Genomic DNA, 15,486 nt, shown 5'->3' on the forward strand with positions numbered 1-15,486 from the left:
ATATTTAGATAGGCGCATGGATGATAGAAAAACGGAGGCTACATAGGAGAGAAGAGTTAGATTGATCTTCGAGTTGGGTAAGGAGTCCGCTCAGCATCGTGAGCTGAAGGCTCAGCACTGTGCTCGAATGTTGAACATTAACGTCACCATGAAATTTCCCTCTCACGTAGCATGTTTTTGAAACGGCCTGTATCTGTTATTTCAAAGAGTTGGCTCAGCACTGTGCTCGAATGTTCTGTGTGCTACAACAGTTGACGGTTTGATTCTGGTGAAGGCTATCGAAACTGAAAAGTTTCATCTGTTTCTCTTCCCACAGATGTTGCTGGGATTTGAGGACTTCAATTATCAGGAAAGATTGAACAGGTTAGGGCTTTATTCCTTGGAATGTAGAAGACTGAGAGGAGATTTGAGAGAGGTGTACAAAATTATGAGCTGTTTAGGTAGGGTTCATGCAAACAAGCTTTTTCCCCCGAGGTTGGGTGAGACTAGAAGTAGACATCGGGAGTTAAGGGTGAAAGGTGAAATGTTCAAGGGGAACCTGAGGGGAAACTTCTTCACTCAGAGGGTTGTGGCAGTGTGGGATGAGATGCTGTTACGAACGAGGAGCAACTCTGATGGGCCGAAGGGTGCAAAGTCGTTCCCCCCCCCCCTTTTTGAGAATCGCAAAATCGCTATTATTTTGGGTCTGAAACCCAGGAAATGAGAGAGATACACAGCATGTCAGTAATGAGAGAGAGACAACGCCAGGATACACAAAGGTTGGAATGTCTCCTATTGACAAAGAGAGAGATTACTGCTATTGTCTCTTGGAGAAGGAATCGTGTATTGAGTACTGTTCTATTCATTGAAACCCCTCAGGGGGCAACCAGAGTGGTCTGGTTGAGGGATTGCATCATCCCAACCTGATTGACATCTGAGACCCCGTGAGTGGGGATAAAAGAGGGGTCTGGGGAACAACCCCTCAGATGCACCAGGAGAGACGCTACGAGGCCGGCGGGGGCTTGTGTGTGTGTGTCCACCCTTGCCTGGGTGATGAGTCCTCCACAGAACGATGTAGCTAAAGGACGGAGATGGATCAAGATCATAAAAGGAAAGTCGCCAAGTTAATAGCTGTTATTCTCTCTCTCTTTCTCTCTCTCCAACAATTGCAACAACAACAACCGCAGCCTGCATGAACTGAACTGAACTCTATATTTCCATCAGACAATTCATTATCCCCTAGACAATGATAGAGCTTATTTCTTATTGATTATTATGATACCCGCACTTTTAGGTTTAGTATTGACGACGTATATTATCTGTATATTTGCATTGATATTATTTTTGTGTATTTTTACTAATAAATACTGTTAAAAATAGTATCATCAGACTTCAATGGTTACTCCTATCTTTGCTGGTAAGACACCCAGTTACGGGGTTCGTAACAGATGCCAGCAGAAGTGGTAGAAGCTGGTTCAGTTGCAACATTTAAGAGTTTGGATAGGTATGTGGATGAGAGGGATATGGTCCAGGACGAAGTAGAAGACCGGGTCAGCATGGACAGGATGGGCCAAACGACCTATTTCTGTGCTGTAGTTCTCTATGACTCTCTGCTGCCCCCTGATGGTCACCTCTGGCAGTTTCTCTTTTTGTTTCAGATTCCCAGCAACTACAGTTCTCGTTTCACTCTTTGGTTTCTGTGGAATTCACTGCCACGGACATTTGTGGCGGCCAAGTCATTGGGTAGATTTAAAGGGGAGGTTGAAAAGTTTTTGATTAGTCAGGGTGAGAAAGGTTATGGGGAGAGGGCAGGAGAAAGGGGGGGGGGAAGAGGGAAAATAAATCAGCCACAACGGAATGGCAATGCAGACTCGATGGTCAAATTCTTCTCCTGTGTATTGTGGTCTGTGGTCTTATTAGTAAATCTGTTCCTGGCCACACTGACAGGCAATTGCTGCTGGGACAACTTGGCTGAATTTACCTCCCTCCACCCCCTGAATATCACAACCGAGGAGTCCGGCTGCTCTTGCAGGCGGGCAGCCGAGAGACAGCGATCAAACACGTGAGAATGCACACATTCCGGCTAAAGAGAGCTTCCTTGTAATTATTTTTAACTCCCTTTCTTTTGGTTCAGTCTTGATGGAAGCACAGCAGCAACAATGCTCCCCGCTTACCTTGGTCCTCGCTCCAGGAATGAAAATATTGATTTAGATAGACACTGTATTGTTAGGGGTGTTATTATTTGGTTCCAGGATACTGCTCTTGATTTGCAGTGTTGGCATTAGTTTTTAGTTAGTTTAGTTAGCAACTTAATTGACCTGGAGTTTATTACACTGGAAACAAAGATTTACTTCCTGAATACTTCTGTCTGTATCTTAAAGATTTTGGACTGCTGATCATAAAAATCACCATGAAATTTCCCTAGCGCACATCATTTTTTAAAATTGTCTATATTTGTTCTTCCAATTCTTAATTTGAGTCAGAATAACTGATGCCAAGATTAAGGAAGGCATTTTTGTTGGTCCACAAACCAATCAGGTTATCAATGTCGGGCAATTTGAAGAACTTCTCGTGGGACCAGAGAAAATCACATGGAAGGCATCCAAGGATGTTGTTGAAAATTTTCTTGGCAACTACAGAGCACCAAACTACGTGCAGCTGGTTGACAACATGCTTCAAGCACACAAAACCATGAAGTGCAACGTGTCACTAAAGATTCATTTTCTGCATTCCCATTTAGACTTCTTCCCTGCAAATCTTGGCGCTGTCAGTGACGAGCACGGTGAAAGGTTTCACCAGGACATTGCGGTCACAGAGAAACAGTATCAGGGCAACTGGAATCCATCAATACTGGCTGATTATTGTTGGACACTTAAGCCAGAAGCCTCAGACACTGAGTATTGAAATGAATTGACTTCATACTTACATCCTTCATAGACATGAAGAATAAAAATCTTTGTTATGTCTCCATCCTAATGTGCAATGTGAAATTTTTAACAATTTATAATAAATAGCACGTACAACAGGACAGTCAATACAAAATAGAAATACAATTGTATCAGCATGAATTAACCAGTCTGATGGCCTCTTGGAAGAAGATGTCCCACAGCTTGCTGGTCCTGGCTTTTATGCTGCGATATCATTTCCTGGATGGTAGCAGCCGGAATAGATTGTGGTTGGGGTGACTCGGGTCCCCAATCATCCATCAGGCCCTTTTTTCACACCTGTCTCTGTAAACGTCCTGAATCATGGGAAGTTCACAACTACAGATACACTGGGCTGTCCACACCACTCTCTGCAGAGTCCTGCGATTGAGGGAGGTACAGTTCCCATATCAGGCTGTGATGCAGCCAGTCAGGATGCTCTCAATTGTGCCCTTGTAGAAAGCTCTTAGGATTTGTGGGTCCATACCAAACTTCTTCAACCGCCTGAGGTGAAAGAAGTGCTGTTGTGCATTTTTCACCACATAGCCGGTATGTACAGAGCATGTGAGATCCTCGGTGATACGTATGCTGAAGAACTTAAAGCTGTTCACTCTCTCAACTCCAGATCCATTGATATCAATAAGGGTTAGCCTGTCTCCATTCCTCCTGTAATCCACAACCAGCTCCTTTGTTTTTGTGACATTGAGGGAGAGTTTGTTTTCTTGACTCCACTGTGTCAGGGTGTCAGGGTACGAATAAAAATCAATAGCTTAGTTGAGCCAAAGCATCAGCACCATTAAACACATTATATTCAAAGAAGCTAATTTCTTCTTTCTCCAAATTCCTAGGTGATACGAGTAGTCTGAAATTATATTCGTGTTCACCTTCCAGTGGTCTATCATTACAAAAAAAATTCAGAGGAAGCAACACTTACGAAAACAGTTGTTCAGTGTTATTTTCCTTTGTTCTGTACAGTTGTTGTTATTATAGATAGCATGGCAGTGTAGTGGTCAGCATAACGCTTTACAGTACCAGCGAGCCAGGTTCAATTCCCGCCATCTCCTATAAGTGTAAGTTCTCCCTGTAACTGTGTCAGTTTCCTCTGGGTGCTCTGGTTTCCTCCCACAGTCCAAAGGCAGACTGGTTGATTGGTTAATAGATAAATGTAAATTTTCATGTGATTGGGCAAGGGTAAAATTGGAGGGTGCTAAGGTGGCGTGGATTGAAGTTCTGGAAAGACCTGTTCTGCACAGCATAGATGTGCTCAATAGCGGGGAGGGCTTTACCCGTCATGGACTCGGGTGTATCCACTACTTTTTGTAGGATCTTCTGTTCAAGGGCATTGTGTTTCCATACCAGGCTGTGATGCAGCCAGTCGGTATACCGTCCACTACACATCTATAGAAGTTTCAGATATCATGCTGAATCTTCACAAAGGAAGTAGAGGTGCTGCCTTGCTTTCTTTGAAATTGCAATTATGTGCTGGGCCCAGGACAGGTCTTCCGAACAATAATACCGAGGAATTCAAAGTTGCTGACCCTCTCCATCTCGGATCCTCCAATGAGGACTGGCTTGTGGACCTCTGGTTTCCTTCTCCTGAAGTCTAGAATCAGCTTGCTGATGCTGAGTGAGAGATCGTTGTCGTGGCACCACTCGGCCAGATTTTCAATCTCCCTCCTATATGCTGACTCACCGCCATCTTTGGTGTCAGCAGCAAACTTGGAAATGGTGTTGGAGCTGTGCTTAGCCACATTTGTCCACACAGCCATAGGAGTGGAATTAAGCCATTCAGCCCATCGACTCTGCTCTGCCACTCAACCCCACACACCCGCCTTCTCGCCATAACCTTTGATGCCCTGACCGATCAGGAAACTATTAACTTCCGCTTTAAATACACCCATGGACTTGGCCTCCACCGCTGTCTGTGGCAGAGCTTTCGTAAGTGTAGAGTGAGTAGAGCCGGAGTTAAGCACACAGCCTGTGCTGATGGAGATTGTGGAGGAGATGTCGTTGCCAGTCTGTACGGACTGGAGTCTGCAAGACAGGGAATTGAGGATCCAGTGGGTTTTACCTCAGTGGCCAAACGTTGGGAAAATATGTTTCACCAGGACATTGAGGTCATGGACAAACAGTATCGGGGCAACTGGAATCCATCAATACTGGCTGATTATTGTTGGACACTTCAGCAAGAAGCCTCAGACACTGAGTACAAATGAAAATCATCAACAAAACATTTTTAGCTCAGTTGAAATATTGCAAAGCATCAGCACTGTTATGTAATTACATGCATTATATTCAAGAAAAGTTAATTTCTTGTTTCCCCAAATTTCTATGTGACACAAGTAGTCTGAAATTATATTTGTTCAAAGTCAAATTTATTATCAGAGTACATACATGCCACCGTGTACAACCCCCAGATTGTTTTTCCTGCGGGCATACTCAGCAAATCTAACAGTAAACAGGATCAATGGACAACAAACTGTGCAAATACAAATATAAATAAATAGCAAATAAATAACGAGAATGAAATAACAGGGTAAAAGGTCCTTAAAGTGAGACTATTGGTTGTGGGAACACCAGAAATAGAATGAGTGCAGTTATCCCCTTTTGTTCAGAAGCCTGACGGTTGAGGGGTAGTAACTGTTCTTGAACCTGGTGGTGTGAGTCCTGAGGCTTCTGTACCTTCTCCCTGATGGCAGCAGTGAGAAGAGAGCATGTCCTGGGTGGTGAGGGTCTCTGGTGATGGATGCACTTTTCTACAGCAACATGCGCAACGTCTGGGAGAGTTTTACCCGCAATCTACCGGGCCGAATCCACTACCTTTTACAGGATTGTCTATGCAAAGGCTTTGGTGTTCCCGTACCAGGCCATAATGCAGCCAGTCACCACACGTCGATAGAAGTTAGCCGGTGTTTTTAATGACATGCCGAACCTCCACAGTCTCCTGAGGAAGTCGAGGCACTGTCATACTTTCTTCGCAATTATATTTATGTAAGTGTCCAGGACACTAAGGTAGCGAGACCCAGGAATTTAAAACTACTGACCCTCTTCACCTCTGATCCTCCAATGATTATTGGCTCATGGATGTCTGGTTTTCCTCCCTTGAAGTCTACAATCAGATGGAAGGCAGTCTATCATAAACAAAAAAACAGGTTCTGAGCCAGTAACACTTTTGAAATAAATTGTTGTCCAGTGTTATCTTCTCCACCTCCTCCTCGAGATCCTGAGCTGAAGTCACCATTCGTTCCACTTGCAGCTGATTGGTTCTACCCGTCCCAGGCGTCACTGAGGCTGCACTTGAACCGAGTGGCTCGCTGGCCATCGTGGAGGACAGCAAAGAGATGACTACACTCTGGCTCCCTTCTCTTCTCCTCACCTCCCTTTGGTGTCCCTCTTCCTTCCCTTTCTCCCACGGTCCACTCTCCTATCAAATTCCTTCTTCTTCAGCCCATTACCTCTCCCACCTATCCCCTTCCAGCTTCTTACTTCATCCCACCCTCGCCCACCCACCCACGTTCCCCTCACCTGGTCTCACCTACCTCCTGCCAGCTTGTACTCTTCCCCTTTCCTCCACCTTCTTATTCCAACTTTTTCTCTCTCAGTCCTGATGAAGGGTCTCAGCATGAATCATTGACTGTTTATTCCTCTCGATAGATGCTACCTGCTCCAAGAGGACAACAATCTTGCCGTTGTGTTTGGAGTCTTGCGTGCATCAATGACCCAGAGAGCTATGTTGGCTGGAGTTTTTATGCTTTGGCTCTTGGTCGGGTCACCCGTGCCAAACAGGTCAAAGGGTAGAGGACAGACTAAGAGAGATCCACTGGTCCTCCAGGTTCGGAGGTTCAGCTCAGGTTCAACCCTGGCTGGTCAAACAAAATTGTTACAGAAACAACAATGAAGAATCCTTCTACATCCCAGTGCGTTGGTTCCTCAGTCTCTACCTGAGACTTGCATTACTCCACTGGGAGTGAAAGCTGAGAGGAAGCTACTGACACGATGAAGGAAGCCCTGAACACCGCCAGAGATGGAGGATCTTCACTGCTGCCCTGAACACCAGTGGGGTAGTGGACAGTAACACAAAGACGCTGCCTGACTGCTGAGCTCCTCCACCATTTTGTGTGCATTGCTCTGGATTTCCAGCATCTGCACAACCTCTCGTGTTTATGAGTAGGCTGCATTGTTGTGGGGCCCTGGATCAGACACAGAGCAGAGCAGAGCAGGTAAAGGCAGGAGAATCCCTTCCACTGAGCGTGTCTGTGAATCAGACGGGTTTTGCTGACACCAGCAGTTTACGGGCAATGATAACAATTCTGGATTTTTACGTCAGATCCGACGGGCAGAGCTTAAATGGTTAGTCCTTAATGTCAACGTGACTCTTTCATTGACCCTGCTGAACTGCTGAAGAAAAGGTCGACAGCTTCAAGTTCCTTGGTAGCCACATCACCAGCAACCCATCCTGGTCCCCTAACACTGACGTGGTGCACATTTACTTTGCCAGGCTTTGGAGAAGATTGGACTTACCCCGCGAGGATTCTCTTGAACTTGGGCAGAGCGCTATAGAAAGAGTCCTGATGGGTTGTACCTCAGCCCTGCTCTGCTCTGGACCGTCAGAACCCACAGGGAGCAGTAAACACTGCCCCACTTTGTCACATTTCACTTTTTAATTCTGTTGAGATACAGCACGGAATAGGTCTAGCCAGTGATCCCCCGACTTAACCCTAGCTTAATCATGGGATTACTTACAATAACCAATTAACCACTATGCTATACCGTGTCACCACATCATTCACTTGCATTCAGTCCATCTTCACGGTACCAATATTTTCAAGGATTAATGTTACGGCTGCCAAACTGTACAGCCCAGGAACTGGCACTGAACATGATCAGCACGATATGGAGGGCAGGCTGTTGCCCATGTGGCAGGCTCCCCCTCTCCACTCAGCTGATGGAACGGCAGAGACCGATACAGTTTGGCCCCAGTGGCATCGCAGGAGTTGCCAGTCAGCGTTGAACTCAACACCGGACTGCCTTAGGGACTCCAGCTCCAGATTTTTCCCTCGGGGTTTACTCCCAAAGCCTTCCCCATGAGTGGGTATAGCCGCAAAGCAGCGGTAGTTTGAGATCAAGAACTTTTCTTCTCCTAGTTGAGCTGCCAACCATGGCTGGCAAGTCCCTTCTGCCCAAAGCAACTGGTTGTAAGTCACCAGTAGCCCATCTTTACCCCTTCTCCTGTCAGTAGAAACAGTTCCACTGGCTCAGTAGCTAAACCAGACGTGAAGGCCAGAAGCTGGACTTGGTTGTCAGAGGCTATTTGAGGTGTACGTCATTGGGAGAATTTAATTGGTATCTATTTATTTGCTTATTGAGGTACAGCACAGAATAAGACATTTCGGCCCAGCCACGCCACCCAGCAACTCACCAATTTAATCTAAGCCTAATCATGAGACAATTTACAATGATCAATCAACCGATTGACCGGTACATCTTCGGACTGTGCAAGGAAACCTACTCGGGCACAGGGAGAACATACAAATTCCTTACAGGCAGCGGTGGAATTGAATCTGGATTGCCTGTAGTGTATACTGTTGTTCTAACCGCTACGCTACCGTACCAGTGGGAACTTGCCCCACTACCACCTCTGACTACAACAGCCTTCAGGAACCTTTTAATTGTTTCTATAATTTTTATAGCAATTGTATTTTATTTAGTATTAATCTTAATACTAAAAAGTATAAATTTGGAGTATTGTGTACAGTTCTGGTCACTGAATTATAGGAAAGATTTCAACAAAATAGAGGGAGTACAGAGGAGATTTACTAGAATGTTACCTGGGTTTCAGCACCTAAGTTACAGAGAAAGGTTGAACAAGTTAGGCCTTTATTCTTTGGAGCGTAGAAGGTTGAGGGGGGACTTGATAGAGGTATTTAAAATTATGTGGGGGTTAGATGGAGTTGACGTGGATAGGCTTTTTCCATTGAGAGTAGGGGAGATTCAAACAAGAGGACATGAGTTGAGAGTTAGGGGGCAAAAGTTTAGGGGTAACACGAGGGGGAACTTCTTTACTCAGAGACTGGTAGCTGTGTGGAACGAGCTTCCAGTAGAAATGGTAGAGGCAGGGTCGATATCGTCCCATTAAAAAAAAATTGGATAGGTATATGGACAGGAAAGGAATGGAGGGTTATGGGCTGAGTGCAGGTCGGTGGGACTAGGTGAGAGTTAGCGTTCGGCACAGACTAGAAGGGCCGAGATGGCCTATTTCCGTGCTGTGATTGTTATATGGTTATGTGGTTTAGTTTAGTTCTTAATACATAAGAAATCATATATATGTTGTACTGCTGCCACAAAATAACAATATTCATGACCTCTGTCAGTAACCAGTCTGGTATGGGGGGGGGGGGGCAGTCTACTACACAGGATCAAAGTCAGCTGCAGAGAGCTGTAACAGCTCCATCATGGACACCAGCTTCATAGCATCCAAGACATCTCCAAGCTGAGATGCCTCAAAAAGGCATTAAGGACCCTCACCACCCAGGACAAACCCTCTTCTCATTGTTACCACCAGGGAGGAGGTACAGGAGCCTGAAGACACACACTCAACGATTCAGGAATAGCTTCTTCCCCTCTGCCATCAGGGAGGAGGTACAGGAGCCTGATGACACACACTCAACCATTCAGGAACAGCTTCTTCCCCTCTGCAATCAGGGAGGAGGTACAGGAGCCTGAAGATACACACTCAGTGATTCAGGAACAGCTTCTTCCCCTCTGCCATCAGGGAGGAGGGACAGGAGACTGAAGACACACACTCAGTGATTCAGGAACAGCTTCTTCCCCTCTGCCATCCGATTTCTGAATGGACTTCAAACCCATGAACACTATCTCATCACCTTTTTTTAAAATTTCTATTCTTTGCACTACTTATTTAATTTATTTTATATTATATTTAATATATACTTACTGTAATTAACAGTTTTTTCCCCCTCTGTTATTATGGATTGCATTGTACTGCTGCCGTAAAGTTAGCAAATGCCACGATACCCGCCGGTGATTCCGGTATTTCACGCATTGCACGGTACTGCTTCCGCAAAAACAATAAATTTCACGGTGATACTGTCAGTGATAATAAATCGGATTCGGATCATGAACCTTTTCTGTAACGGGGTCATACGCATTATAACCAAGTATGGCCCAGCGGAAGTTTTGCACAAAAACGGTGCTCTCCCCGTCATTATTTTCTGCGCAGACACAAATTCGTTCCCGGCGCATTGCCTTTAAGGGTGTTTCCCCTTTAATCCGCCCTGCTAACCTTGCCGAATGCAACGTTGCTGTCGGCCGCGCCGAGGGTAAATGGGCCGGCGGTCGGGCGTCGCGGCCCGGGTGAGTCGGGCCGGCGTCCCCCCCTCGGAGGGGCCGGGGCGGGGGGCAGCAGCAGCAGCAGCTCGGGGAGGGCTTTCCCGAGCAGGAAGTCAGCGTGTGCGGAGCGGGATCCCGCAGGGTGGCGGGGGGCAGACCCCGGGCACCGAGGGAGGCATTGCCGGGGCGGGGGGCAGCAGCAGCAGCAGCTCGGGGAGGGCTTTCCCGAGCAGGAAGTCAGCGTGTGCGGAGCGGGATCCCGCAGGGTGGCGGGGGGCAGACCCCGGGCACCGAGGGAGGCATTGCCGGGGCGGGGGGCAGCAGCAGCAGCAGCTCGGGGAGGGCTTTCCCGAGCAGGAAGTCAGCGTGTGCGGAGCGGGATCCCGCAGGGTGGCGGGGGGCAGACCCCGGGCACCGAGGGAGGCATTGGCGGGGCGGGGGGAGCCGGCGCTGCCGACCGGAGAGGGCCGGGGCCCGGGGTAAGGCGAGACTCTAAAGTGCCCCCGCCTCCGATAACTCCCACCCGGGACCCGCTTAAAGCCTCGGCTTTAACCCGGTTCTACTCCCTGTGCTCCGCGGGTGTGTAGGAAGGGGAACTGGGTGAGGCGAAGCTTGGAGTCTGGAGTTTCACAGTCTGCTGCAAGAACTCAGCAGGTCGAGCAGCGTCTGGGAGGGGAAGTGACATTTCAGGCCGAGATACCTTGATCTCCCCTCCAACTTTCACCCGCTCATGCCTCCCCCCTCTTTTGCCTGTTCCCCCTCTCTCCGTCTCCTCCTCCCCCTTCCCCATCTTCCATGGTCTTCGGTCCTCTCCTGTCACATTCCCCCTTCTCCAGCTCTTTATCTCTTTCACTAATCAACTCCCCAGATTTTACTTCACTCCCTCCCAGTCCCCTGGTTTCACCTATCACCTACCACCTTGTACTACTCACTTGTCTTCCCCCCCCCCCCCACCACCCCCTCGCCCTGACTTCCTCCCCCTTTCCGCTGCTGAAGAAGGGTCTCGCCTTGAAATGTTTCCCCTTCTCCGCAGATGCCGCCCGATTTGCTGAGTTCTCCCACCTTTCTTGTTTGATGCCCTGGGGTCGGAGCCTGGCCCCCGATGCGTGGTCTTCCCAGACCCTGGAGAACTCTTGTCCTTAGGTTCACTTTGGGCTCAGCGACACACACTTAGAATCCAGGCACTGAGGATCGTGGGGTGGGGGGGGGGGCAGTATGCAGGTTGAGTTGTTGTAGGGGGTGTTTGCTGTGGAGGGAGGTGGGTAGGAGACCTTGGAAGCTGGAGTGTGTGTGTGTGTGTGTAATTGGTGCTTGTGGGTTTGGGGGAGAGTTAGGTGTTTGAGTGCATTTTGATGTTAAATTGCTTGGGGTCCTTAGCTCCCACGGGCTTATGATCTCCCGTCTCCATCGTCCAAAGTCGACGGTATGGTTGGAATTCACCAATGTTTCTGTAATGCACTGTGCAGGGTATCGGCCGATATGGCTTCACCAGGATAGGTGTCCTTGCCCATTTCCACCTCTCACAGCAGCTTGGACTTTGAGTGGCATCTCTGGATTCACTGACCAAGATGAGCTTTGTTTGTTGCACGCTCTTGGAGACGTACAATGAAGTACGTCACTTGCGTCAACGGCCCACACAGTCCGAGGAGCTGGGACACTGCTCAAGTGTCACCCCGATTCCGTTACCAGCGCAGCGTGCCCGCACCTCGCTGGACACCTTTTGAACGTGGGTGGAAAACGGAGCACCTGGAAAACCGAGTTCCCGAGGGAATGGGCGTTTAAGGACGTGTTCCCGGCACTGCCACCCTGAACAGAACGCAGACAAACACAGGTGGTAGGCAGTCACAAGTAAATCCAGTCAGGAACTGGGGAGAAGTTCTTCTCCTTGCAGAAGAAGGGGGGGGGGGGGTGAAGAGAAGTGCTGAGAAGGGTTACAAGGAAACTACAAGGGAGAAGAGAGAGAGAAGTAAGAAATAGTTTCCTGCAAGGGAGAGGCAAGATACTACAGATCCTGGAACCTGCAGAAACACGCAGTCATTGGGAGGAAAGAAATAGTCAATATTGTGGGCCATCAGGCCGACAGATGTTTTCCTACAACTGTGTACGGTGTGTTGTCCTTCATTAAGTTCAGGAGCCACGAGGTAATGTTGCGACCATATAAAACACTGGTTAGACCACACTTACAATATTGTGTTCTGGTCACTTCATTATAGGAAGGATGTGGAAGCTTTGGAGAGGGTGCAGAGGAATAGTGTTTGGATTAGTGAGTGTATCTTATGAGGATAGGCTGATTGAACAAGGGCTCGTCTCTTTGGAGTGAAGGAGGATGAGAATTGATTTAATAGAGGTGTACAAGATTATCGGTAATCGTATAGTGAATGCTCAAGGCACCATCAGGGAGTGGTTCCATACCTCTGTAGGAGTCTGTCAGGGCTGCCTCCTCTCCCCCACTCTCTTCGACGTCTTCCTGGAACAGATCCTGAGTGATGCCCTTGAAGATCATGTGGGCACAGTCAGCATCGGAGGGAGAAACATCACAGACCTAAGATTTGCTGAAGACGTTGATGGACTTGCAGGAAAAGAGGACGAACTGGCCACCCAGCTTGACAGAGCCTCCACCAAGCTTGGAATGGAGATAAGTGCCGGGAAAGCCAAGCTGGTGGCAAATGCCAGCAGTGCCATCTCAGTCCGTGGTCAGAAACTTGAGACAGTGCAGCAGTTCAAATACCTCGGGGCAATCATCAGTGATGAAGGATCAAGATGACAGACAGACAGAGACACTTTATTGATCCGGAGGGAAATTGGGTTTCGTTACAGCTGCACCAACCAAGAATAGTGAAGAAATACAGCAATATAAAACCGTAAATAATTAAATAAAAATAAGTTAGTCGTGCCAAGTGGAAATAAGTCCAGGACCAGCCTATTGGCTCAGGGTGTCTGACATTCCGAGGGAGGAGTCGTAAAGTTTGATGGCCACAGGTAGGAATGACTTCCTATGACGCTCAGTGTTACATCTCGGTGGAATGAGTCTCTGGCTGAATGTACTCCTGTGCCTAACCAGTACATTATGGAGTGGATGGGAGTCATTGTCCAAGATGGCATCCAACTTGGACAGCATCCTCTTTTCAGACACCACCGTCAGAGTCCAGTTCCATCCCCACAACATCACTGGCCTTACGAATGAGTTTGTTGATTCTGTTGGTGTCTGCTACCCTCAGCCTGCTGCCCCAGCAAACAACAGCAAACATGACAGCACTGGCCACCACAGATTCGTAGAACATCCTCAGCATCGTCCGGCAGATGTTAAAGGACCTCCGTCTCCTCAGGAAATAGAGACGGTTCTGACCCTTCTTGTAGACAGCCTCAGTGTTCTTTGACCAGTCCAGTTTATTGTCCATTCGTATCCCCAGGTATTTGTAATCCTCCGCCATGTCCACACTGACCTTTTGGATGGAAACAGGGGTCACTGGTGCCTTGGCCCTCCTCAGGTCCACCACCAGCTCCTTCTCTTTTTCACATTAAGCTGCAGATGATTCTGCTCACACCACATGACAAAGTTTCCCACCGTAGCCCTGTACTCAGCCTCATCTCCCCTGCTGATGCATCCAACTATGGCAGAGTCATCAGAAAACTTCTGAAGATGGCAAGACTCTGTGTTGTAACTGAAGTCCGAGGTGTAGATGGTGAAGAGAAAGGGAGACAGGACAGTCCCCTGTGGAGCCCCAGAGCTGCTGACCACTCTGTCTGACACACAGTGTTACAAGTGCATGTACTGTGGTCTGCCAGTCAGGTAATCAATAATCCATGACACCAGGGAAGCATCTACCTGCATCACTGTCAGCTTCTCCCCCAGCAGAGCAGGGCGGATGGTGTTGAATGCACTGGAGAAGTCAAAAAACATGACCCTCACAGAGCTCGCCGGCTTGTCCAGGTGGGTGTAGACACGGTTCAGCGGTGACAAGACAAGAAGTCCGGGCAAGAACTGCACAGACAATGACTGCACTATCCAAACTCAAGACAATATGGAGGGACAGCAACATCACTATGATCAGACTCCTGCATGCATTGGTATTCTCCATCTTCCTGTACTCATGTGAGACGTGGACCCTCACAGCAGAGCTGCAGAGGAAGGTACAGGCACTGGAGATGAGATGCTATCGCAACGTCTTGGACATCTCATACTTGGACCACATCACAAACGAGCAGGTCCGCAAGACCATCCAGCACCACATTGGCCCTCGTGAAGACCTTCTCACAACGGTGAAGAAAAGGAAGCTGAGATGGTACGGCCACGTAGCAAGATCCAGTGGCCTTGCAAAGACCGTTCTACAAGGAACTGTGGAGGGGAAAAGAAGGAGAGGCAGACAGAGGAAAAGATGGAGGGACAACACTAAAGAATGGACAGGGAAAACATTTGCGGCGACCCAGGCCCTGGCACACCACCGTGACAGATGGAACAGACACGCTTGTAATGACGGCTCCCCGACGACTCCACCGGGAGTTAAGGGCGCAACAAGAAGAAGAAGATGATAGGAGAGCAAGATCAAGTGACTGGCCAGAGACATTTTCCCATCATGGAAACAGCTCATACGTGTGTAATTTTAAGGTGATTGTTGGAGATTATATGGGAGGGATTCAGAGGCAAGTTGTATTTTTTTTCCCCCCACACAGAGTGGTGAGTGTTTGGAACTTGTCAGGGGTGTGGTAAAGGCAGATACATTCGGGGCATTTAAGAAACTCTTTGATAGGCATGTGGATGATAGAAAAATGGAGGGCAATGTAGGAGGGAAGGGATTAGATCGATCTTGGAGTGGTCCACAAGACTATAAGACATAGGAGCTGATTAGCCCAGTTGACCCCTCGAGTCTGATTCCATCATGGCTGATGAAAGTTGGCACGATATCATGGGCTGAAGAGCCTGCACTGTGTTTTATATTCCAGCATCTGCTGTCTCTTGGTCTCCTACAAGGCAGTGACTGACCTGAGCACAGCAAGATCCCACTAACATCTGACTATGAACTGAGAGATGTCCGCAAGGCCCCAGATACTGGTTTCCACTTGCCGGACCTCTCAAGTCCACCTGAGAGATCAGATGGGCTGAATGGCCTCTGTTCTGCTATGAATCCCCACGAACCGAGAAGCCAGCCCTGCTTGGAATCCTAGACACCACGGTGGCGTAGCGGTTAGCTCAGGGCATTCTGGCATTTGGAGTTTAATTCTGGTGCCGTTGTGT

General features: G+C 48.2%; 1 protein-coding gene across 7 annotated transcripts in view; it reads left to right on the forward strand.

Annotated features, from left to right (window-relative positions):
- Window positions 1-10,068: 10,068 nt before the first annotated feature.
- ccdc9 (coiled-coil domain containing 9) overlaps window positions 10,069-15,486 on the forward strand; it is a 99,527-nt gene continuing 94,109 nt past the window's right edge. For 4 of the 7 annotated variants that reach the window (XM_059985020.1, XM_059985022.1, XM_059985023.1 and 1 more), the window contains exon 1: window positions 10,069-10,277. In XM_059985020.1, coding sequence (XP_059841003.1) covers window positions 10,084-10,277 — 194 coding nt within the window. In that variant the 5' untranslated portion in view covers window positions 10,069-10,083. Of the gene's footprint in view, window positions 10,278-11,516; window positions 12,088-12,175; window positions 14,860-15,486 lie in introns of those variants that run through there. The other 3 variants (XM_059985025.1, XM_059985026.1, XM_059985024.1) reach the window with 3 other exon arrangements.

The sequence above is a fragment of the Hypanus sabinus genome, chromosome 11 (assembly GCF_030144855.1).
Source record: "Hypanus sabinus isolate sHypSab1 chromosome 11, sHypSab1.hap1, whole genome shotgun sequence".
NCBI lineage: Eukaryota > Metazoa > Chordata > Chondrichthyes > Myliobatiformes > Dasyatidae > Hypanus > Hypanus sabinus.